The 25,653-nt window shown below is 37.0% G+C and overlaps 3 protein-coding genes across 3 annotated transcripts; 2 read left to right on the forward strand and 1 right to left on the reverse strand.

The window, feature by feature from the left end:
- Nucleotides 1-444: 444 nt before the first annotated feature.
- On the forward strand, nucleotides 445-10,825 carry Vha55 (V-type proton ATPase subunit Vha55). The gene is made up of 11 exons (XM_073079813.1): nucleotides 445-620; nucleotides 2,175-2,293; nucleotides 3,028-3,157; nucleotides 3,738-3,869; nucleotides 4,530-4,654; nucleotides 5,392-5,622; nucleotides 6,065-6,167; nucleotides 7,362-7,516; nucleotides 8,568-8,705; nucleotides 9,519-9,647; nucleotides 10,371-10,825. Exons 1-11 carry the CDS (start codon nucleotides 536-538, stop codon nucleotides 10,506-10,508), a joined length of 1,485 nt encoding a protein of 494 aa, XP_072935914.1. The 5' UTR covers nucleotides 445-535; the 3' UTR covers nucleotides 10,509-10,825.
- Nucleotides 10,826-12,374: 1,549 nt separating this feature from the next.
- On the reverse strand, nucleotides 12,375-19,935 carry LOC140747390 (serine/threonine-protein phosphatase PP2A 65 kDa regulatory subunit). Its single transcript, XM_073079824.1, has 6 exons — nucleotides 19,550-19,935; nucleotides 17,367-17,601; nucleotides 15,842-16,028; nucleotides 14,758-14,912; nucleotides 13,772-13,889; nucleotides 12,375-13,422 (listed from the first exon to the last, which is right to left on the reverse strand). The coding sequence occupies exons 1-6, from the start codon at nucleotides 19,773-19,775 to the stop codon at nucleotides 12,571-12,573; spliced, it is 1,773 nt and encodes a 590-aa protein (XP_072935925.1). The 5' UTR covers nucleotides 19,776-19,935; the 3' UTR covers nucleotides 12,375-12,570.
- Nucleotides 19,936-20,295: 360 nt separating this feature from the next.
- LOC140745147 (uncharacterized) lies at nucleotides 20,296-22,087 on the forward strand. The gene is made up of 2 exons (XM_073076919.1): nucleotides 20,296-20,551; nucleotides 21,663-22,087. Exons 1-2 carry the CDS (start codon nucleotides 20,389-20,391, stop codon nucleotides 22,055-22,057), a joined length of 558 nt encoding a protein of 185 aa, XP_072933020.1. The 5' UTR covers nucleotides 20,296-20,388; the 3' UTR covers nucleotides 22,058-22,087.
- The last annotated feature ends 3,566 nt before the right edge of the window (nucleotides 22,088-25,653 follow it).

The following is a 25,653-nucleotide window of genomic DNA, read 5'->3' on the forward strand; positions in this document are numbered from 1 at the left end:
ATCTTAAAATTAACTATATAATCACTTTTGATTAACATATATAATATTTTAATAAAAAAATAAACAAAATAGTACCTACTTTTAATTCTTAATCTAGATTTTATTGAGGGGTACAATTTGAAATACTTAATTTATGTAACCTTGTTAATTTAATGTCATTTTCAATTTAATTAATTAACATGGTTCAAGTATGTACATAAAGTTATTATTTGTGCCGTACAGGATATTATACTGGTCGATCATAGTTAATTTCATGCTTGTAAATGACATTCAGGAGTTACAATAATAACCATATTTTGTCATATTTTTTTAAATGATAGATTTCATGAAGATTTTGTAGGCTGCGCTGTATACTTAGTATTATAATTTTAATAATATGGGAAAATTTCAAACAGACTGGCAACTTTCGCCTTGTGATAGGTCACGTGACGGCACGTGAAATGGCATAGACAATTCATCCATTCGTCAGTTTTCGGGCGAGGAGGCAGCGTACATTGGTGTTATAGCGAGCGGCCTGCCAAAAGAAAACTGAAACATGGCAAAATCTCTGTCGGCTACCCAGGCCAGCAAGGAACATGTCCTTGCTGTGTCCCGAGACTTCATATCCCAGCCCCGTCTCAGTAAGTACATGATCTTTTACGCCATACTCTACATATTTGGTCTAATCCCGTAATGTCAAGTTATCGATTTTGCTGTTTCCTCCTGTATTTTGTTTTGGCCTTCCTGCCAACTCCAGTTCGCTATAGCTCATTATCATGTAGTATAAAAGTAATGATCTAAAATTATCTATCTGTGTGCTGTAATATGACGGCTTAAATTAATCGTCTCTGGGACGTATTGCGTTCTGGATCTTATTTGTGCGATAACGCCTCTATTATCCTAGAATTACGTAAACTGTTGAGTCTTGATCATTTTTGAATAAGATTAATTAATAATTTAATAATTGATATAATCGCGAAAATTCCAATAAGAATTGTTATTCCATAGTCAAGTGGCTAACTTTTTTTGTATAACCAAAAGGTCATATTCATATTCAGCCTTCGTTCTACAGGATATTAGGATACTATGCGTTTCTAGGTCAATCAATACTAGTGAAATCATCCCATTGTTACAATTCCCTGGGTTATGGACAGTAGCTATTGGACTGATGGGTCTCTGAAATTGAGTACTTGATGTTTTTAAGAGTAAGGGTTTAGAATCAAATGAAATATATACATAATATCATCATATATAATCAGTATATATAATATAATCAGTAGCCTTTGGATTTCACTTTTTTTCAAAAACAAGAATGAAAAATTTATAGGTTCACATAGTATTACAACATAAAAATGTTTCTTTCGTCAAAACTAATATGTAAAAAATGTGAAATAAAATTCAAATAACTCAAATTGAAAAATTAAAGATATTTGTTTGTTGAAAGTCATGTGATTTTAGTGTGACTTGATCAGCTGATCAAATAACCTACAAGTCCTATAACTGTGTTTCATCACTATTGTATATAACTTAAGTGAATAACAATCAATCCAGTATATCACAGATAATATCACATCTATACAATTTTTGCGTACCCAACAGTAGGCAGGAATTGTCAAATTCAATCTTTGGTATGAAAAACATTGGACTCACATGATTATGACAGATTGTCCTATCTTAAATGTAGATTAACCATTCTGTTGTAATCTTAAATCTACAATATATTGTGCAAATTTGTTGTCATTTCTGTGAACTTTAATTTTATAGATTTATACAAACATGAATGAGGACTTTATAAATAAATAAAAATGAACTAGATTTCTTCCTTGACCTAGTGACTTGTTCTCTTCTGAGTAATCTTAGTTATATATCTTTTTACCTGTTACTAAACCTTCCAAGGTCCATAAATCGGTATTTCTTTATTTTGTAGGCCACATACAACAGAAAAAATAACTTCAAGCTTGAAAAAATTACATTATGGTCCATTCAATTTAATACACAGCCCGAATTAACATAAAATATATTAACTTGCTATCATTGTTTCTATCATAACTCTTACTTTGCCTTGTAATAAATAATGATTTTTAGGGAGACTCATGAGCTGTTCTATTATAAAGTCGGTAAAGCTATTTCGGAGGAGTACGGTAACTAACATAGTGACACGAGAATTTAATATATAAGACTGTTAATCTTTGTAGCATACAAGACGGTGTCTGGTGTGAACGGGCCGCTGGTAATCCTCGATGAGGTGAAGTTCCCCAAGTTCTCTGAGATCGTGCAGCTGAAGCTCGCAGATGGCACCCTCCGTTCAGGACAGGTATGTAACTTATACAGTATTTTGCGGTGTAAGTGTCAGTTGAACGTATCTACATTTTGTCAACTTTACAGAAGAGAAAAAATAGTGTGAAAATCGAAATGGTTCATAATTATGATATTGTGAACAAACAATATTCTATGATTAAAAACATATTTTTTGCAAAAAGTTCTCATAGGGCTAACAGATTACATGATAATTAAAACTAATTTAACGGTACTCATTAACATATTAACATTATTCTGGTTCAATGGAAAGTGATTCTTATGTTATTTAATTTTTTTGGAACATGTGAAATGTTTATATAGTGTTATGTTGTTTTGCAATTTCGTTAAAGAATTACATTGTGAACCGTTTTATAAAAAAAAACTAATTTTTTTTGTAGATACGTTCATCTGATTCTTACACTGCGATTTACTCTGGTACAGATTGATTGATTTTTTCGCCCTTATGTTATTTATGCTCCTTCGTCCCTTACACTTCATATTGGTATATAGTTAAGAATTAAAGTGGCCCATTTTTTTCTTATTCAACACTAATTCACTTTACTAACAATTGTAAAATTAAGTTTTACATGTTTACTCAATTGAACAGTACATACGAAGTGGGGTTGTAATTGATTTGTCGTAAAAATCGGTTTCTTTGGTCATCACATGCTTAGTGCCTAGCAATGGCATGTGTCAAAATGGGCCTATTAAATTGTAACGACTATAAGTTGTACTCATTCCTCCCACCAGGTGTTGGAGGTCAGCGGCTCCAAGGCCGTGGTGCAGGTGTTCGAGGGCACCTCCGGCATCGACGCCAAGAACACCCTCTGCGAGTTCACCGGAGACATTCTGCGCACACCGGTGTCTGAGGACATGTTGGGTGAGGGATAGAGATTTATATAAGTTATGAATATATATTGGGTTTGTGGTGCAAATAGGGAGGCAAGTTGAGGTAACACACAGGGCATGAAATTAACGATATGCTAATCAATATTCATATGGATGGCCTGAAATGGTTGATTATCGATAATATCGAAAGCTTCATAGCGATGACAATATAGCGATATTGTCGATATTCTGATTATTGTAAACTAACGAAATTTTCAATTTCCAGAGACTTATTCTTGGCGATCTTTTTTTCGCGCACTTATTCATGTGAATTCATTCACAATGAAGAATGGCAAATTTAACCTATTTCGATATCGATATTTAATTTTACATAATATTGTGTCGCCAATTCATTAATAACGATATCTTAGTTGTATTATGGATACTATCTAACTTTCGATATATTTCTTTGCATTTCTTTCGTTGCATCCCTACCTGCAACTAAGCAGTAGGGTTACTGCTTAGTTTCTTTGTCTGTCTTATGTAATTTTCACTATGGAACCCTTGATATTTTGAGGTAATATTTAGTACTTTGGTTGTTACTAAAATTATTTTTATTATTACGTACGCAGGTCGTGTATTCAACGGCTCCGGCAAGCCCATCGACAAGGGCCCCCCGATTCTCGCCGAGGACTTCCTGGACATCCAGGGCCAGCCCATCAACCCCTGGTCTCGTATCTACCCCGAGGAAATGATCCAGACTGGTTAGTTTGACTGCTTTCGTATTTTACTTTGGGTTGAAATTAAATGTGCAGGTGTAGAGGTATTGACATGTTTTTAAGATTTTAAGATTTAATGTTGTACTTTGGTGTGGTTCATTCTGATATTTCAGGATAAAAAATAAACAAAAATCAGCCTGTATAGAAATGTTAAGGTGTATAAAAATTTCAAAACCAATCCTTTAACTAAGCTTTAAGTTTTGTGAATACAAACACAAAACTGTTATTTTTTCATACATCAATATTATTAGCTATAGAGTAGTAGAATAGCTAGCTAGAAATAGTTTTTCATCTGTATGAGTGTTATATTGAAATTTATTGTTGCATGTAAAATATTTTGTATTTGTTACTATTAATTTGGTGTACAATAAAGAGTTTTGTATTGTATTGTATTGTATGTTAACACAAAATGCAATTATTAAAATGTTTGTTAAAATTCACGCACATTTACACAAATTAATAAATGAATTTTGATTGTATTGTATTGTATTGTATTGTATTGTATGTTAACACAAAATACAATTATTAAAATGTTTGTTGAAATTCACGCACATTTACACAAATTAATAAACGTCTTGGAGCTTGTCAGATCCGTTTAAAAATAATCACATAAATTATACTGATAAAAGATGACTTTCACTAAAGGTATCTCCGCTATCGACGTGATGAACTCCATCGCCCGTGGGCAGAAGATCCCCATCTTTTCGGCCGCCGGTCTGCCTCACAACGAAATTGCCGCCCAGATCTGTAGGCAAGCCGGTCTTGTCAAGGTATGTATCTATCTATAGGTACCTCTAAACCCACGTTTCTTAAAATTTCATTAATGCCCCATATGAAAATGGACGTAGTTTTGTAGGGTTGGGAAATGAAATCAAAATATACCTACATTACTACATAGATTATATCGTCCCTCTTTTACCCTGTTCGATTGAATTTCATTAGCTTAGTTGATCGTTAAATTTTCTTTAAAATATTTTGGTGACACTAGAAAATAGTTTATTCTTGATATTTCAGAATCTTTGCTATAATTCTGTAGTTGCTGGTTGAAAAGGTTTAACTTTTTATGTCACAAAGTAGCATGCTATATGCCCACAATGCTTCATGTTAACATCATAACGTGCTAAGTAGTGCGCTAGAAATATCATTTCATAGTCACTAACTCTACGTAAAACATAACTATATAACTAGGTTATTATATAACGCTTTTTATAACTATATTAGGCTTGTTATAATTATGTCCTAATAACCTCAAAGTAAATGCTACCAAATCTATACAAGTAACTTTTTTTTTTATAATATAGGAGTAGCAGACGAAAATGCAGGTCACCTGATGGTAAGTGGCTACTGCCGCCCATAGACATCTGTAATCAACCCCAGATAGGATTAGATATTCCTACCTGAGGTCGGCCACAGGTGCGCCGCTACCCCTGAGGACTAAGCTGGAACGCCTCGGAAAAGTCTTGTCTCCCTTACCACACAACTGTTAATTCTAAGCATAATTTCCCAGCTCCCCGGCAAGTCAGTGCTCGACGACCACGAGGACAACTTCGCTATCGTGTTCGCGGCTATGGGTGTGAACATGGAGACTGCTAGATTCTTCAAGCAGGACTTCGAGGAGAATGGCTCTATGGAGAACGTGTGCCTGTTCTTGAACCTCGCCAACGATCCTACCATCGAGAGGATCATTACACCCCGTCTGGCGTTGACTGCTGCGGAGTTCTTGGCTTACCAGTGCGAGGTAACTTTGTTGTTAATGTTTTTTTATTAAGCAACTTTTTTTACAGATTTGTCTGTATTAATAAAGAAAATAATTTCTGGAACCTCTTGATATAATGGTATCATTATTTTCACGTGTAATTAGAATACATATGTGAATTTACATACCAAATTATATACCTGCAGGTGTGTATATCACCGCAGTGTAGTATTTTATTATTTGGTTTTGGTTTGGTGAGTTCTTGAGCTAAATAAAATAATATGTGAAACATGATTTGATTTATTAAAGGTTCTTGTAATGAGCATTGCTGTCGACATAAGGTTACGTCACGCAGCCGTGTAGGCAGTTATAACCAATACAATCTAACTTTGACGCATATTTAGCGAATAATTGTCGAATAATTATCACTCTATTTTACTGGTGAAACACAAATACTTACGCATCCTCCTGTTTGTCTGTTCAGAAACACGTGTTGGTAATCTTGACCGACATGTCCTCGTACGCCGAGGCGTTGCGTGAGGTGTCCGCCGCCCGTGAGGAGGTGCCCGGACGTCGTGGTTTCCCAGGTATACAATCTTCCTTATAATTCTTTATTTTTATTTGTGGTTCCACTGTGGCACCACAACCACAAGACCGCGCTTTTGAAAATGGTCCAAACCTTTTTGGTTAGGTTCCAGAGGTGCCACAGCCACACCTTCTTCTTTTTTATAATATAGTTGTAGCAGACGAGCATGCAGTCCACCGTTGGTATGAGGCTACTGCCGCGAATGGACATCTGTAATCAACGCCATATATGGTTCGATATTCTTACCTGAGATCTGTCACAGATGCACATGCATGCAGACACGTTACGCCTGAGAACTAAGCTAGAATGCTTCGGAAAAGTATGTCTCGCTTACCACACTCATAAAACCTGACCACAGCAGTTTATTAGGTAGAAATAGGTGTGGCGGTGGTGCCGCCGTAGTCGATCCGCAAAAAGTTCTAACTTTAAACTTTTATACTTTTTTATTAACGCACCAGCACGTTCGCTCGCGCCGACGGTCGCATACAGACTGACTCAACACCCACCTTATGACAGTGGTGACGTATGTGCGCAAGACAAATGCCCACCTACCCACATACACTATAGTGACATAAGATACAAAAATGTACATGAGATGGTACATAAGTCAGTGCAACTGATTGCAAAACATCAGGAGTGCTTCATGCTCAATTCCACTTAACAATCTGGTGCGCCGTCTTAATCTATATTATTTTATTAGCAATTCTATTTCAAGTATTTGTCTACATACCAATAGTGTATATCTCTTTATCTCAAATGGTTCCATCCTTTGTGTTTATCTGAAAGAATGTATTAGCTTCACTTGTATGTTTGTCAGTGACTGTTTTTCAGTAGAAAGAGATCAACATACATCCTTATCTTACCCTGCATGTATGAAAGAATGAAATAGAATACCGAAAGCTTTTTAGTTGATTTTATCATAAAAGCGTGTTTTTTAGTTTTTTGAACTATATTTATTATCTAAACAAATGTTTTCGGAATTTAATTTATAATAACCTATTACATTACATTATTAAAATTCTCTTGAAATATTAAGAAATTCTTTGAATTTTGGGTCTGTCATAGGTCTTGTTATGCTTCAAGATACGCTAATAACAAGTGACCTCAGATAGCGAAGTCTTAGTAATAGGGTTCCGTTTTTACCCAAAGGGTACAGAACATTAAAAACATTTTTTGAATATTTTTCGTCTCCCAGGTTACATGTACACCGATTTGGCCACGATCTACGAGCGTGCCGGGCGAGTGGAGGGTCGCAACGGCTCCATCACGCAGATCCCCATCTTGACGATGCCCAACGACGACATCACTCACCCCATTCCAGATTTGACCGGTTATATTACTGAGGGACAGGTAATTTTAGTTGTTGTACTGTATAATTATTAGTGAAGGGTCTCTAAGGGATCTAGTATGTGCAGCAAATAAATAAAGTCTTGGAAGTAACTTTCAAGATATGCCAATCGACCTTATAACTGGTGTAAGTAAAATTAAAAGCTTTCAGGTAACATAACATATATTTTTATTATGTTTTGTTGTGGAATTGATTTATTCTATAGGATACATCATTTATGTCCACTGTTCACTCTACTTATAATAGTATTTAGTAGGGTATTAAGATAAAATTAGACGAGTGGTATAATGCAAGCAATAATATGTACAGTGGAGCACATAGACCACGGCAACATCTCTTTTTCAAGGGAGGCATATAACAGACGAACTTTTGCCCGCGGCTTCGCTTGCGTTACGAAGTAATATTTTTATCCCCTTGGGGATAGAATTGATCAAAATCCTTTCTTAGCGGATGCCTACGTCATAACATCTACCTGCATGCCAAATTTCAGCCCAATCCGTCCAGTGGTTTGGGCTTTGCGTTGGTAGATCACTACGTCAGTCACCTTTGAGTTATATATATTTAGATTACAGCACTTCTTTCCCTATTTTTAATGCAGAATGTAAGAAGGGGCGGTCTTAGGCCGGTGTGAGCGGTGCGACAGCATCGGGCGCCGTCATACTAGGGGCGAAAACATCAGTGTCATTGTTTAGTGAATAGGCTAGGCTGTTAATTGAACGGTTACTTAAGCTACTTGGCTGCAACATACATATTACAGTTTTGTTTGAATATTCCAGTTTAGAAATAGATTAAAATTAATCTCCAAAACTTGATTACTTTGCGACTCCATAGATATAGTATATTTTTGTGTGTTTGGGGAGTATAGTCCGCGTCAAACTGCTAGTCCGCTCTGAAGTTGTTGCGAGCAGGTGTAGTCATGCTATTGCGACGCGATTCATTTCTATATTAAGAGCGGACTAGGAGTTTAACGCGAACTTTATCATCGAAAAATTGTTTTTAGGACCGCCACTGATGTAAGTTTTAAGTGTAAAACAACAATATTCTCGTACCCAGATCTACGTGGACCGTCAGCTGCACAACAGACAGATCTACCCGCCGGTGAACGTGCTGCCGTCGCTGTCGCGTCTGATGAAGTCCGCCATCGGCGAGGGCATGACCCGCAAGGACCACTCCGACGTCTCCAACCAGCTGGTCAGTACACTTGGAACTTTAGCATGTTTATTCTTAAAGGATATTGGAGCAATGTGATGGAGTATGGGCCGAGGGAATATGTATGGTAGTACCCTCACTGTCAGTATCACAAGGTCTTTCTGAAGTTATAGTACATAAGACTAATTATCATCATCAACCCATTACTGTCCCACTGCTGGGCACGGGTCTCCTCTCAGAATGAGAAGGATTAGGCCATAGTCCACCGCGCTGGCCAAGTGCGTATTGGTAGACTTCACATACCTTTAAGATTTTTTATAAATCTCTCAGGTATGCAGGTTTCCTCACGATGTTTTCCTTCACCGTTTAAGCAAGTGATAATTAATTTCTAATACGCACATAAATTTGAAAATCAGAGGTGCGTGCCTGGGATTTGAACCTCGGACCCCTCGATCGAGAGGCCGCGTTTCTTAACCACTAGGCTATCACTGCTTAAGACTAATTAACATTGAGCAATATGATGACAATCCTAGTGTAGGGGTTTATGAGTGTACACAACGTTAACATTGTTTGAAGTGCTAAGATTCATAAGATTGATAAACATTGATATAGTCTGCGTCAAACTGCTAGTCCGCTCTGAAGTTGTTGCGAGCAGGTGTGGTCATACAATTTGCTATGGCGACGCGATTCAGTTCTATATTCAGAGCGCACTAGCAGTTTTACGCAGACTATACACATGTACTTATTACATCTGAATGATGAATATTACATTTTATTACAATCCATGTATGTAGAGGTAGGTCTGTTCTTTTGCTAATCACCGTCAATATACTAATCATATTGTTTCGTTAACAGTACGCGTGCTACGCTATCGGCAAGGACGTGCAAGCCATGAAGGCCGTCGTGGGTGAGGAGGCTCTCACGCCCGATGACTTGCTCTACCTCGAGTTCTTGACGAAGTTCGAGAAGAACTTCATCACCCAGGTATGTTTCCAGTACTAGATCTTAATCAGAGTAGATCAAGATTCCCTTTTAGAATCCATTGTTTGTTGCTCTCAAAGCACGTAAATTCTATTTCCGCATTGTGTTACATAAATCAATAATAACATAAAAAAATATGTAAGTTAAGTAAATTAAGTACTTCTAATTTTCGTTTTGGTTAAAAGTCGTTTTTTGCAAATGGTCTTTATGGTCGTTCACACCATTTAATGTCTGGATGGACCACAAAATATCATGTATTTAATGTGATATTATAAACCCTTTTGAACATATTTATGGCACAGTATCTTTCTTGTGATTTTCATTATTCTTCTTTTAAATAAATAGTACATTACAATACGAGGACGAAAATTTTTTTTCTGACAAGTGTGAGTTTGCAGGCCGAGCCGCAGGCGAGGACTGCAATCACACGAGTCAGAAAAACATTTTTCGTCCTCGTATTGTAATGTACTATTATATTACGGGGTCGGAAATGGGGGTTTTGCGCACGCGAAGCGTGCGTAAAACGTCAATTTACGCACGCCGTGATATAAAAATATTTATGTAACATTAATATTACTTGAACTCCTCAAATTTTTAATGATTTTTCTTTATCCACTATCTATTTAACCTTATCTATTGAAACTAAGAAGCAACAGGTGTGGCGGCTATGCCGTTTTCGAGTCATAAGGCGTTGTGCTCATAATAAAAACTATATCTTTCCACCAGGGTAACTACGAGAACCGCACAGTGTTCGAGTCGCTCGATATCGGCTGGCAGTTGCTCCGTATCTTCCCCAAGGAGATGTTGAAGCGTATCCCGGCGTCCACTCTCGCTGAGTTCTACCCGAGGGACTCCCGCCACTAAACAACCACACACCGTATTCGACGTTCTAGCGTGAAGATCACTGCACTTGTAACTGTTGCTATGTCTTGATGAGATTGCAAAGATAAGACTTCGTTACATATGAGGCGAGGCGATCTGAGTCCTCTGTGGCATCTGATCGGCTGTAAATAGAAACTTTTATATAGAGTTGGTCGCAGATGTCCATGAGCAGCAGTGGCTACTAACCATCCAGTGGACTGCATGCTTAATGCTACAAGTCTTATATAAAAAAATATTTTGTGATGAAATCAAATATAGACTATTTTTATGTTGTAGCAACGATATAGAAAGGAAGCATTATTATAATTATAACTTTTATTAAGATTTTTCATCCTTACCTTAAAAATGCTTCGAAGTGCATTTATCAGTATTTCATTTTATGGCAGAAGAGTATTTTATTTTTATTTTACATCGAATTCCATTATTTAAAACTTTTGCCATGAAAAGTAATTAAGCGGGAATCTTTAGTAATCTTTAATATTGGCAGAGATTATTAAATATAGCGATTTTTATTCCTAAACTCTAGCCGTCGTTAGAATGTCGGATTGCGGATAACATGTAAGATATTATACTGTTTATTAGTAAGTTGTTAATAGTTTATTATTATGAATTACGATCAAGTTACAAAATTACTACAATCGTGTTGCTAATAATTTAAAGATGTCTATCCTAAGGTACATACGCCTTGAGTAAAATTGTAGCTACTATATAAAGAAATGTCGCCGTCAATGTATATATTCCTGTCATATAAAGTAGAGTGTGGTGATAAATTATTTAACTGTATTTAATTAAATAGATGCCATTTTTTTGGTGCTTGTGACACTATGAAATTATACAGACAATATATTGTTATATTATTTTTGTGCACAAATAGTTGATATGTGTTCAAATGTTACGAAATTTCAATAAATTGTATCGGTAAATTATTCTGACGTTCAATAATATCGTCGCGTGATATTTAGCTTGTTCACTCTATAAATGTTTGTAAAATACAATGTATTATTTTCATAACCCCGTAACTAGTGTTACATTCCAAATAGATTTTCCTGTTCACTTCGTGCGAAACACTAAAAGTTCAATGTTTAAAGTGAATTAGGATAATGTTGTTTGAATGGAAATAAAAAGTATAAAGTTTATTGTTATTTTTATTTTTGGAACCACTTATGAATAAGCGTCCTTCTAATATGAACGAGTCATGAAATAAGATGTGCATACTCAATATTTTTTTTGTAAATAATAAGCGTATTACTTCTGGAGTTTTCCATTTGATTTTTGAGCAGAGCACATTACAAATTTTAAAGATTATTTTACAATCTCCTTGGTTTTTCCATTGTTGCTGTGAAAGATCTTTTTATCTGATTACTTTTTCTGATCTCAGATAAAAGGTATGACCTCGTTTAAAATGAGGCTCCTCAAGATTGCTTATTTGTCGTCAATTCTTTTTTTTTGTACGAATTTTATTCTTTTATGGTGGTGACCTCATTTTGAAATTTCGTAATTTCCTGATGATATGAATTAAATTATTATTACACTTATTAAACTGCAGCAAATGCAGTATCTCTGTAAAATTAACATGCCTGTTATTTCTGGCTAGATAGATAGGTTTTTGGTTTATAAAAGTATCATAGATCTAGTGAAACAGTTGTAACCCAAAATTAGCATTAAAAATGCCTCAAAAATATAATTAATTAGACCTGTCATACCATCAGGTCAATCAAATACAAACATATTCGCTACACTATATACTAAAGTAATAACGAATAAATATGTTAAAATATAAGAAATAATAATAAAGAAAATAATGGTGTAGTTAAGGTTAGTTTAAATATTTATAAATAAAACAACTAATTGATTTTATTAACTATATTAAATTTAAGATTATTACAATTTCAAAAGTGCAAATTAAATGCCCTCCAAAATGATGTCTGCGGATGTTAACACTGGAATGAAAGTTACCTTTTGTTAGGTAAAAATGGGTATTTTCTTTGAGTTTACGAATAAATATATACTAGAAAATACATATTGCATTGTGACTAAATACAGCTTAACCGGCTATGCCGGCGATGGCTTCGGAGGCGAAGTATTTCACATCTACGTCCGGATCTACGTTTAGTTTCTCCAGGACGGGTTTCACTTGTGGCTGAATGACCGCGGGGTCGAGATAGGGCGCCATCTTTTGTAGAGTTTTGGCGACGTTGAATCGAACGTTCGCGACGTTGTCGTCGGCCATCGAAAGCACTGTTGGCAGGAGGACTCTAGTAGTGATGTCCTTACCGCAGACCTCTGATAGGACGTTGATGCAGAATAAGTAAGTCATGCGGTGGAGGTAGTTCTGTTCGCGGGACATGGCAAGTACTTTCGGGATGACGTTAGTCTCCGCCCAGGGCGCTCCATACTGCTCCACGAGTTTCTTAAGGTTCAGAGTCGCAGCCTCGCGGATTGCGTACACGTGATCTATGAGCCAGGACATGCAAAGTCCCGTGAGTTTCTCGTCGAAGAACTCTTGTCCAAGCTGACCAGCTAACAACGGCATGTGTTCGATAATAGCAAGCCTTACACGCCATTTCGTATCTTCAGCTAGTTCCACGATCGCTGGCAGGAGGGATTGTACCAGCTGTTGTATTCCAATGACTTCGTTCACACACTCCAAATTGGAGATAATATTCAGCCTGACTTCTGGGCACTCATCCTTCAACTGCGTGAGGAACAGCGGCAACAGGTGTTCGATCGTGTTCTGTCTACCCACGATGGGACTCAAGCCCATGATGACGGAGGCGAGAGCCGACTTAACGTGCTGATTCGGATCGCACACCAAATCCTTGATCTGCGGCAGGATCATGTTCATTATGATGTGTTCCTGGTGAGCCTTGTCCAAATTCATGCAGAAATCTTTCACCTGGAATTGCAATTAATAAGTTTTTATTTGAATTTCAAATGGTTACTACATAAGAAAATAATAAAAAGATTATGTTATAAGTTATAATGTAAGTAGATTATTTTATAAGAGTATCTCCATGGGTGTTCATAATTTTACTACTGCATTTTGGTTTGATGAATAGTAGTATTAAATCAGACATATAGTAATTTATGTGTACATTCTTAAACTCTTTATCTGTACATAACATTTTTTATACCTTGGAATATTGCAAAGTGTATAGTAAAAAAATATTTTAAAGGCACAGAGGAGCACCTCGTTATTATAAACAGAAATAGCACTATATAAAAAGAACCAAGGCAAAACTTACTTTCCCAGCAGCAGCAGCCCTTACTTCAGCCTCGGTGTCCTTGAGCAGCGCCTGGAAGATCTGCGCGAGGTCCGAGCGCGCCAGGTCCGGACCCACGGCCTGCTGCAGCTCCACGAACCTTAAAATGGGAATATCATTTTATAATAGACAAAGGAATTTGATATATTTTCCGTATGGACATTCAGCAATATTTCGGGCCATGTGTGAGTTAATACGAGGCATAGGTCTTGTGACATGCCCTCTAAGTTCTCATCAGAGTAAGTCATGGACAACTCTTCTTTTAAGTCTTCGCATGCTGGGAAATATATCGTCCATAAGTTGGGATACTAATCTCTTTGGGTAATTTTGTATCTTAAGTTTGTATGTTAAAGTTTTGTCCCTTATTTCTTCCTTAATGGTTCTAATGCCCAGTTCCTTGTGGAGTCTTGCATTTGTTATATACCACAGAATTTGATGAGAATAGAATATAATAAGCCTGCGGTGGAAATTTTATGAGATCTAATAGCTTATGCCTGGTAAGTGTAGAAAAGATGATGAAGATGTACGAGCAAAAAAACAATTCTTGTAAAGTATTTCATAGGGTTTAAGTATAAAATTTCTATAAGACATGGTTATTATATTTCCTTCTATTAAAGCAGAACTTCAAATTATAGTACAGTAATAAAAGCGATACTGTGCACAGTACTGTAACTTAATTGATTAGGCATAAATAAGTGCAGCTACGATAACCAGTGAGCCTTTGACCTTACAATTCACTACCACCATTTTCTAAATATTATAGCTCTTTCGATATCTAGTTTTTCTTCGTAATTAATTGTACATAGCTCCTAATAACTATTAAATTGTTTGCCATTGAACTAGTCAGCTGCCAATGTTTTGGACAGCGGCGCCATCTCGATACAAGCTGAATAAGGTGTTTCTTTGAACTACATATGCATTAAAACATCTGAAAATAGTTCAGTGAAAGAAACATGGTCTATACTAACTTGTCAACCACCATGTATCGCACACGCCACGAGGTGTCGCCGGCGCGACCGCGGACAGTCGGCATCACCAGTTGCTCCATATCTTCAGGCGGCAACAGCGCCGCTACTGCCGCACAAGCCTCGGCTGCGAGGAGGCGGACTGAGTCTTGCTCGTCCTGCGGAGATAGGTTTTATTAGCGTCTTCTGGATATAATCTACAATCATAATGTATATATTTACGAAATAGCTTACTTTGCATATATAATTATAAATATTCAGAATGTATGTACATATGAAATAAGAAAATTAATCTGTATTGAACATATCATTACTGTGTTACCCGGTATGGGCGTAAACACCTGCGACACAGTTTTCTACTATTGCAGATGTTTACGAATTACTGTATTTTCTGTAACGTGTTTTTGTTCAATAAATCTTTAAAATCTTTAAATAATATTGGAGTTGTTTCAATGCCATCAAATAGGTAATTCTTTTATATACAAGTAGAACAGTTCCTATATAGAGTTTGGAGGATGTGGTAAAATAAATAGTTGACATGTTTTGTTGCTTCTACTTTATATAAAACTTGTTCATACTCTATACACATACCACACACATTGAAACTGATGGAAAGAGAGGAAATTATGTTTCTTTGTATACTTAAGTAATGTAATGTAAGTAAGTTACATAATGTTAATGTAAAATTATATGTTCTATTTCTGTAAAAATCACAAAGCTTAAACAGTTGTGGTTCGTCTCTAGAGGCACCATTCCTACACTTTTTCTTTCTAACAATATCAGTGTATTTCTGTTTGAAGGGTGTGGTAAGGGACATACTTACCCAAAGTATTCAAATTTAGTCCTCAGGAGTAGCATCTATGACTGACGTCAGACAGGACGCTTATCTCGGGTTGATTACAGATGTCCATAGGAGACAGTACACACTTTCCATATAGGACTATGAGCATCTGCTACTTCAATATTACAAAAATCAAATCAACATAGTCATGCTTATCATGCACTCAAACCATTTAAACTCACAATCAATAGTATGATACTCAACTCACGCTCATAAAATCAAACTATAATATAGTATAGTTCTCACCTGTGCCAAATTAATGAACATCGGTATCAGATCACTCTTGACATACTCCACTTCGACGACTCTCGCGAACTCGCCCAGTTTGTATGCAGCGGCGCGGCGCACCATCGGGGTGTCGTCCTGGCACAGCGAGCGGAAGTGTTGCCGGAGTTCCGCCTTCACCGCCGCCGAGACGCGAGTGTAGCACACGCTGGGGGACAGGGGCTCGTTGTTAGAGGGTTACTAACATATTGGCATCATAAGGCAATGATAGCCTAGTGGTTGAGAAACCCGGCCTCTCGATCGAGGGGTCCGAGGTTCAAATCCCAGGCACGCACAGCTGATTTTTGCAAAATTATGTGCGTATTAGAAATTAATTGTCACTTGCTTAAACGGTGAAGGAAAACATCGCGAGGAAACCTGCATACCTGAGATTTATAAAAAAAAAATCTCAAAGGTATGAGAAGTCTACCAATACGCACTTGGCCAGCACAGTGGACTATAGCCTAATCCTTCTCATTCTGAGAGACCAGTGCCTAGCAGTGGGACAATAATGGGTTGATGATGAGTATAATGATGATAGATAAGGCATGATAATGTTTATCAAGGGAGAAATGCGCTTGTAGCATAGTAGGATGTTAGGATAACAGTGTCGTTACATAGTAACATTTACTTTAAATATATTTATTTGTTTATTTTATTAGTTCGAAAAGATCTCTGAGGGTCAGTGGTCACTGTATAGTGATATTAATTTGACATTGCCATCATGTGATACTGGCACAGCAAGTGTCAATGCAATTCTGCCTTCATTGCCGACATTGTTACAGCGTCACTATTATATTTTGATATACATATAGGACAGGAATGTTTGTTTTAAGATTTCTCCTTAACAATGGGAGTGTATGAGCGTCAGGGTCAGGTGGACAGGAAGATGCAGTGTATGTGTATTGTAGGTAGTCCCCCAGTTACGTATATATGACATTTAGTTATAGTAGAAAATATATTGTATTTCCATTCAGTTCCATTTGAGAACACTAACTCAAAAAATAATAATTATATTTAAATTTCAAAGTCAAATAATTAATGTGAGAATTTTGCATCACGATAATTACTTAAAAAAAGTCAACAATAAACATTGGCCTTGCATTAATCATAAGTAGTTCTCATCAAGGTTGGTTCAGCAAATATTAATAGAACAATAAAATTGATTCCATCTAATTTTAAAACTGTGTTCACAATGCTCTGCCGTTAAAATAGTTTTGCCACCTATACCGACAGTCAATAATGTTTTAGAATATCTTCAGTCTTTTATAGCTAACATTAAATGTTTTCTACACTAACAACCTCACACAAGGATTCCCTGTATTATGGATGCTATGGACACACACAGTGACAAATACACAAACACCCAGACCCAGAAACAGAAACCTAATTCATAACTTACAAATCTGTCTGACCAGAGATCGAACCTAGGAACTTCTGCGCGTCAGACCGGTATAGTGACGGCTCCGCCACGCGGGTCATTACGACATGACATAAAGACACTAACCTCAACAGTCCACAAGCAGACGCCCTCGATGTGAACCAATCACCTCCAGCCAAGCGTTGGACAAGTGGCACGAAGTGTTGTTCCAACGCTTGCGGCGTGTGATGAGCCGCCACCGCGCGGAGAGACGCCACCGCCTTGTCCCTCACCACGGTCTCCTCCACGGTGGCGAGTGACTCCAGCGGTGGCAGCAGGCAGTGTGCGTACTCGCCACCTCCCACCAGGTTGATGAAGTTGCCTGTAATGTTTGAATGTATTCTTAGTATTTTAGTATAACTTATGTTCATTTAAAGGTGGTAGAACCCTACAGAGGTTCGACTCAGGCGGCACCACTGCCACACCTATTTCTACCTTATAACAGCAGTGTTCCGTTTTGAAGGGTGTGGTAAGGGAGACAAACTTTTACGAGGCGTTCCAGTTTAGTCCTCAGGGGGTAGCGGTGCATCTGTGGCCGACCTCAGATAGACAGGAATATTTAATCCTATCTGGGGTTGATTACAGATGTCCATGGGCGGCAGTAGCCACTTATCATCAGGTGGACTGCATGCTCGTCTGCTACTCCTATATTATAAAAAAAAAAGATGTGGATGGTCCCTGTATCATTGTTGTTGTTAACCCATTACTGTCCTACCAATGGATACCAGTCTCTTTTCAAGGTTTAGACTATAGTCCACCACATAACTTTGAAAAATCAGAGCATGAGATTGCAGAGTTTGTATCCACTAGGCTATCATTGCTATATAATTGTACTTCTTAAACATAATGTAGAAAAAATTACACCTTTCTTGGAAGTAACCAACTTTCAACTATTGACAAAGAGATATCTTTTTACCTTATCTATAAACAGTTCGAAACAATTCCAATGATAAACATAAATTAAATCTATGTATATGTCTACCCTAGACTATTGGATATGTCAGGACAGACCAGACTAGTCTTGTAATATATACAATGAAAGCGGACTACAACAGCATCTATAACACTCTAAATATAACAAAGTAAGATATGGCTACTAAATAGATAAACACGTGTGAAGTGTTTACATCAAAAATAGCCGAGCTGGGAGGCACAATTATAGATTTGTTTGTTTTACAATACTGAGAATTAAAAAAATATGTTTATACATGCTTTCATTGTTAATATACTACATAGCATGCTTTATGTGAGCTTGGGTGTAATATTTTTAGCTTAATATAGGGTTTAGAATAGGAGAACATAGGTTAAGACCAATCTACCGACTCCAAGGAGACTTGATGTTTTTCTTAATATACAGGGTGAATTTTTCAAAAAGGCCTTCAGGGCCAACTCCGAAATTATAAGGACTCGTAACTCCTTTCAGCATTTTTCGCTACGTATATATAGTTTCGCTATATGTATATAGTTACGGATTTAGCCTTGAAGGCCTATTTGAAAAATTCACCCTGCATATTAAGAAATATTAAGAATTTTAGATACTCATTCTAATACCTAAGAACCTATATATGTAAGTTTATGAAGAAAATGTAGTAGTAGTATAAAATATGCTGTTGGAAAAAAAAATCTAAAGCTGATTGTCTTAGTAGAAACCCCATGTAAATTTTCTTTCGTAGAGGTGGGATGTAAAAAAAACACATGTGTATTCTTTACATATATAGAAGAAATGGCGATAATAATAGATATAATGTTTACATTGTAAAATGACATCTGTTTGCAGTCAAATTCTTAGAATCCAATTTTTCCCTTAGTGTTACTAAAATTGACAAAATATTAAATAAATATTGCTTATAACATAGCTTAATCACTATGAGAACCAAAAGGGGTTCAAGCTGAACTCAATGTCATCTACACATGGCAAAATGAGGTTTTGAATGCAAAGGAAACAACATAAAATTACATTATAAATTTCCTTATTTGATTATAATGGGATTAGTAGCGATTAAAGTGTAATTATAATTGACACACATCAATTGTTCAATAATTACCCTAAAGAGACAGAGTTATTAACGGAACATTCATTTAGTTATAACATATAGGCAAAAGGTTTGTTAGTTTTACCACTTGAACTGACACGAATCCCTCGTATCTATAAATAGTTAATTAGCGCAGAGACTAACAAACCCATGTAATGGCTAATTAATGAGAAATGTAGGTAGTATTATGGTTATAACTTTTATACTACAATCATATCATCGAACGTAAGAACTTACCAAGTTGTTCAGCGAGAGCAAGCAGTACTTCATCTTCATCGTATATGGTTTCCGTCAAGAATGGTATCAACTCAGATCTGGTCCTCTCCACACCGAGCGCTAGAGCGATGGTCGACAGTTTCTTGATCGAATTCAACCTGAGTTGGACATCTTCATTTTTCAACTCGTCAATCAAAACCGCAATAGGGTAGAGTGATTCATCCGTCCCGGAATCACTGGCCGCCATTATCGTGTATTCACTGTAACGTCTTGATTATCGACGCGAAATGGATGTTAGCACACAAAAAGATTTTAGACGTTATTTTTTATAATATCTTACGCATTTATTAGCAAAATGGAAGCTGGCCTGCTCTGCCTGGTTTGATTTTGATTTGTCTATGATTGTTGTCACTTTTTAATTCGACCTTTTCATGGTAGACAAACGAAAGCGATATTGTGCAGCTTAGTATTTATTTAAAATAATTTATCATAATTATTTATCAAAAATACATGAAAAAGATGTACTACACTTTGATATGTATTTTTAGTTTTTTAATTTCAATAATTGTTCGTTTGTTATTTTTGCATCTGTAGTAAGTACCCATAGGTTCAACATGTATTTTTTTAGTTTGTCCAACTTAATAAGTTCAAAGGAAATAACATTATACAGCCATAAAATCTGTTATTACTATTTTATTTATTATTTTTTCGTATGTTATTATGACTACGATTATATATACTGTTTTCTCTACGACGTACACCATAGAGTATCTTTTGAATGGCTATAATAAGAATATAATCGAAGATTTTTTTGACATCGTCAAAAGTAATGATTTTTTAACAATATTTTTTAACGTGATATGGGTCAAGATGAAGATAACATTAACGCCGCTATCGCACATATTGTGCTGTGTTGCGTGGCCGGGAGGGGGATTAGCCGAATGCATAGCCGGAGTTTCACACATCCGGGGATGCATGGCAACTTCTTCGTACACGGAGTACTGGGATTCCTCCACTATCAGAGTTAGAACTTTTGTCAGTTAAATCATTTTAGAAGCTGTTAATATTAGTGTGGGCAGGGATAGCGGTATGACCGGATACCGGGTACCGGATATCCGACCTACATTTTGGCCGGATAACCGGTTACCCGGCGGAACTTTACCAAAATTAGAGAAGAGCAATACAGCTGTATCTCACAAAGCTTTTAACTAATCCTAAAAACCCAGTATGAAATACTAAATTCTGATGTAAATCCTAAGATTTACCAAATGAATGGTATGAAAGTCCGAAATAAACGATGGTCTCAGATCACTTCGGGCTTTTACCTCTGTGAGTTAGTAAATGTTAAGATTTGCCAGCAAATTTCAAGATTGACCGGACTTCTACTGTAAAAGTCCTAAATTTTTTCAAGTAGGCATATAATCCGAAGCTGTAAAGATTACCCAAAAAATTCTGAATGGAGTACGAGGGCGATTTTGTGAAAATTAAAAGTGCCACACTAAATTAAAAAATAATCTATTTCCTTATCCGGGAATCGAACTAGTTCTTTTTGAAAAAAAAAACAGCCTGTATTATTCCACCATTGAATAGGGTCGCTTGTAAGGATTAAATTCGGGGAAATAATTATGGATGACAAACTAAAGGAAAAGGCTTATTTACAAATTAAACTCGTTCCATTCCATGGTGAGGAATAGGTGCTACTATCTGGTATATAGCCAGATAATGTTTAGGTCGCCGGATAGGCGGGATATCGCATAGTTGCCAGATGTCCGTCGCATCTCTAGTTGATATATTTTTTAACACAATTATCAATTCAACATAATTTTCAATACATACAATTTATTTCTTTTAAAAATCATATGGTCCAGCACCACATCACCAGTGAAAACGTTGTCCATTGGTAGTTGGTGTGGTAAGGGAGACAGTTTTCCGAGGCGTTCCAGCTTAGTCCTCAGGGGTAGCGGCGCATTTGTGGCCGACCTCAGGTAGGAATCCTATCTGGGGTTGATTACAGATGTCCATGGGCGGCAGTAGCCACTTACCATCAAGTGGACTGCATGCTCGTCTGCTACTTCTATATTATATAAAAAAATTAAATTAGCATTCGTTATTTATTATGAATTTTATATTCTAGGTGGACGCTTCAACAACGATTTCAAGCCAGCCTACGACGTGAGTTACACGGCCAGTAGGTACCTCGCCTTGCCGTGTTTAAACGCGGATTTATATAGAGGGGATTCGGCTCTAAGCACACTCCATCTTGTCTCTGGTTTGATACCGTTTGCTATGGCGTTGGCGGGAAATGATAATGTCCAATTGGGGAATTTGGTTATCGCGTGCAATATTTTATCTCTCGCCCATTATTCGTTGCAACATAACAGGGAATGGGGGTGGTATACGGCGGGTGCAGGTCTTTTTGCGTATTTCTTAACCCCGCAAATGGGACCTAAGGTCTTGTACCCCTTAGGTTTGGCATTGATGGAGTTCTGCGCCTACAGATTGTTTAATATACATATTGACTCTCCGTGAATTGTTGTGATTATATTTTTGATGTTTGTATTAATTGTTTCATTTTATCCTCTAATTTTAGTCTGAGCTAAAACCGACATTCTTACTTTTCCACCAAAATGCAAGAATTTCTTGAACTGCTTAAAAGTAGAAATATGTAGAAGAACCCTTTATGGTGAACTTCGGCGGCACCACTGCCACACCTATTTCTGCCTATTATCAGCAGTGTTAAGCGTTGCTGCGTTCTGGTTTAAAGGGTGTGGTAAGGTAGACATACATTTCCGAGCGTTCCATCGAAGTCGTCAGGGGTAGCGGCGCATCGGTAGCCGACCTCCGGTAGGAATGTAATCTTAACTGAGGTTAATTACAGACGTCCATGGGCGGCAGGAGCCACTTACGAGTACCATCAGATGGACTGTATGCTATTCCTATATTATAAAAAAATAGTTATGGCAGAAGTATCTGCCCTTTACTGACAGCGATACAGTAGGTACTTGTAGACATAGAATACTAACATAATTCTTTTCCATTAAAATCGGGACTACTAGGTATGAGAACCTAAGCGGATAGTGTTCACTCCTGCGTAACGACATATTCTGGATAATCCAAGATAATCCCATGAAACCAATTAGTACGCTTTGTGGAGTTTTGACTTTCACCGATTTGCTAATAGATGGCGCTACACGTCGCTGTTGAATCTGTATAGTTGAGTTTTCTAAAGCACGATGTGATTAAAAACGTATAAATTATAGCTTATCGTTATCAGAGTTATAGTATAAAATTACCAAATGAATCATGAATTTTTTACAGCGTTTTTAGTTATTAGTTTTTTTAGTTTTGATTGTGTTATGGTTAGTTATGGATAGTTATTATGTTGCTGTTTGCTTGCTAATTTACCTTCTTATATTTTTATGTAGATTTTTTCCATGGACACGAATTTTTAACGGTTAAAACTGTAAAAAGTAGCAAGTATATTGTTATTATTTTCAGTAATAGGCTGAAAATTTATCTGAAATTGGTTCAAACGTTTCTATAATGAGCTTGCATCAACAAACTAGTGTTTTAAAAATGATATTTATTTATTCGTTTATTCAAAGATTTATATTTATTTTTATAATATAGTAGTAGCAGACGAACATGCAGTCCACCTGATGGTCAGCCCCAGATAGGATTAGATATTCCTACCTGAGGTCGGCCACAGATGCGCCGCTAGGCCTGAGGACTAAGCTGGAACGCCTCGGAAAAGTATGTCTCCCTTACCACACCCTTCAAAACGGAACACAGCAGCGCCTAACACTGCTGTTATTAGGTAGAAAAAGGTGTGGCGGTGATGCCGCCGGAGTCGAACCACAAAGAATTCTACCACCTAAGTAGTTATGTAGAGCCACGCACAGTAAACATAGATCAAAAATGGTATTTCTGTTGTACGTTATATACAAGCATACCATATTAAATTAGGCTGTTTGTTTCGAAAATTGTTTCCAAGTCAAATAAAAACACAAAGTAACTTTTTGACTACCTTTTTCGTGTTATAAATCAATAAGAACTCGTCAAGTGCGGTCACGACCCTTTATTAATTTATCTTTACGTACAGAGAAATATTTCTTTGTTAACGAAAATACAGAAATGGTAACCAACCGTTTCAAAAGAGAGTGAATGAGAGAATGAGTTAATGCACACAACGGGGTTGCCACTTTAGGTACCCCGCAGGGCAATTGCATTAGCTAACGAATGAATGAGTAAAAAATATTCAATTCGGGAATACGGATTCGTAGACTTAGGTTTTGTTTCAACGAATGTCGAATATTATTACTGATTAAATTCGAATGATATGAAAGGATTGTTAAGTATAGTCCGCGTAAAACTACTAGTCCGCTCTGAATATAGAAATGAATCGCGTCGCCGTAGCAAATTGTATGACTACACCTACAACAATTTCAGAGCGGACTAGCAGTTTGGCGCGGATTATATCAAATCAATTAGGTCTAGCTCTGACGGCATATTGGATGTTAGTTATAACTTTGGTGTAGTAAAAGATCATGAAGTCCGTCAGACGATAAGTAGGTATAAGTCGCCTATGGACATAAATAATTAACCCCAGATAAGTTTAGATTTCTACCTATGGTTGACCACAGATGCGCCGTTGCCCCTGAGGACTAAGCTGGAATGCCACGGAAAAGTATGTATCCCTTACCACACCCTTCAAAGTAGAATACAGCAGCGCTCAACACTGCTGTTATTAGGCAGAAAAAGGTGTAGTGCTGGTGCCGTCGGAGTCGAATCACGGAGGGTTCTACCAACTTCGAGTTTATATTTATTTTTCATTTTCAGCTTCAGTTAGCTTTTAGGTTTTTCTTAACACCTATTTTTAACTCTGACTTATGTTCGTAATTTCATCGGCTGCCAACCACAAAGCGCAAAGAGAACACAGTAATAGAAAAAGTCCATGCAAAAAGTGAGAGTTATGACAAAAATATCAGTTACTAGTTAATGGGTCGGTTGGGAGCGCGCCATGTGGCCTGGGTAGGGTGACCATACCATTTACCTATTAAGGATACAATACAAATTGTCCTAAACAAGTTTTGAACGTGGTAGAATTCTCTGTGGTTCGATTCTGGCGGCACTATAGCGACATCTATTTCTGCCCAATAACAGAAGTGTCAAGTGTTACAGTGTTCTGGTTTGAAGGGTGTGGTCAGGGAGGCATACTTTTCCGAGGTATTGTCTGTGGTGATGTCGCAGGCAGGTTCTTAGTAAAAGGCGTTTTGATGGAATTAATGCTTTATTATTACTAACATAATATTACTCTAACACTAACTTATATTAAGGTGCCTTAGCCCCACACTATACTAGCTCAGTAAGTTAGCGGCGCTTCTGTGTCCAGCCGTTGGTAGGTAGGAATCTGATTTGATCTGGAGTTGATTACAGATGTCCATGAGCGGCAGTAGCCACTTACCATCAGGTGGACTACCCGCTAAATTGCTACTATATTGTGAAAAAAATACAAAGCCTACAATGGGACTTTCTCATACTTTACAATCAAATGGTCACCTTACGTAACCGACACCATCCTACGGAGTTATTGTCCTTTGTTTTAATGTGTGGAGACCGTTCGCTAAGTTCGGTTTCAGCTTCAAATACATTTGGACTAATTGCTGAGTTCTGATTAAAAGCAAAGTTGGTAAATGCTCGAAATGTTAGGGGTTGAAGTGGCGACTGGTTGGGAAAAAGTTTTAAACAACTGGACATTTATCTGTGTTGTTCGAGATAAATATCTATGATACATATAAATCTTATATATAAAATTCTCGTGTCACAATGTTAGTTACCGTACTCCTCTGAAACGGCTTTACTGATTTTCACCAATTTTTATATGCATATTTAGTAGGTCTGAGAATCGGCTACTATTTATTTCATACCCCTAAGTGATAAGGGTTTTTCACCCTTAACATTTTTTATTTATATGGTAACAATGTTTGCCGGGTCAGCTAGTATATTTATATATGAATATGATGTGTGGGAAGCAGTGATACCTTAGTGGTTTCAACTCGGGCTCTTGATTGAGGGGTCTGAAGTGTGAATACTAAGCAAGCACCTAATTTTCAAAGTTATGTGTG

The sequence above is a fragment of the Epargyreus clarus genome, unplaced genomic scaffold (genome assembly GCF_041222505.1).
Source record: "Epargyreus clarus isolate Ecla_fem2 unplaced genomic scaffold, WU_Ecla_fem_2.2 ptg000002l, whole genome shotgun sequence".
Taxonomy (NCBI): domain Eukaryota; kingdom Metazoa; phylum Arthropoda; class Insecta; order Lepidoptera; family Hesperiidae; genus Epargyreus; species Epargyreus clarus.

What these genes read in the sequence shown, in the direction of transcription:
- Vha55 (XM_073079813.1), top strand. Translation starts at nt 536, where the DNA reads ATGGCAAAATCTCTGTCGGCTACCCAGGCCAGCAAGGAACATGTCCTT. An exon ending in GCACCCTCCGTTCAGGACAG is followed by an intron (nt 2,294 to 3,027) that starts GTATGTAACTTA and finishes TCCTCCCACCAG; the next exon opens with GTGTTGGAGGTCAGCGGCTC. An exon ending in CGGACGTCGTGGTTTCCCAG is followed by an intron (nt 6,168 to 7,361) that starts GTATACAATCTT and finishes TTCGTCTCCCAG; the next exon opens with GTTACATGTACACCGATTTG.
- LOC140747390 (XM_073079824.1), bottom strand. Translation starts at nt 19,775, where the DNA reads ATGGCGGCCAGTGATTCCGGGACGGATGAATCACTCTACCCTATTGCG. An exon ending in TCTGCTTGTGGACTGTTGAG is followed by an intron (nt 16,029 to 17,366) that starts GTTAGTGTCTTT and finishes CCTGTCCCCCAG; the next exon opens with CGTGTGCTACACTCGCGTCT. An exon ending in GGGCTGCTGCTGCTGGGAAA is followed by an intron (nt 13,423 to 13,771) that starts GTAAGTTTTGCC and finishes TTGCAATTCCAG; the next exon opens with GTGAAAGATTTCTGCATGAA.
- LOC140745147 (XM_073076919.1), top strand. Translation starts at nt 20,389, where the DNA reads ATGGGTCAAGATGAAGATAACATTAACGCCGCTATCGCACATATTGTG. An exon ending in GGGATTCCTCCACTATCAGA is followed by an intron (nt 20,552 to 21,662) that starts GTTAGAACTTTT and finishes TTTATATTCTAG; the next exon opens with GTGGACGCTTCAACAACGAT.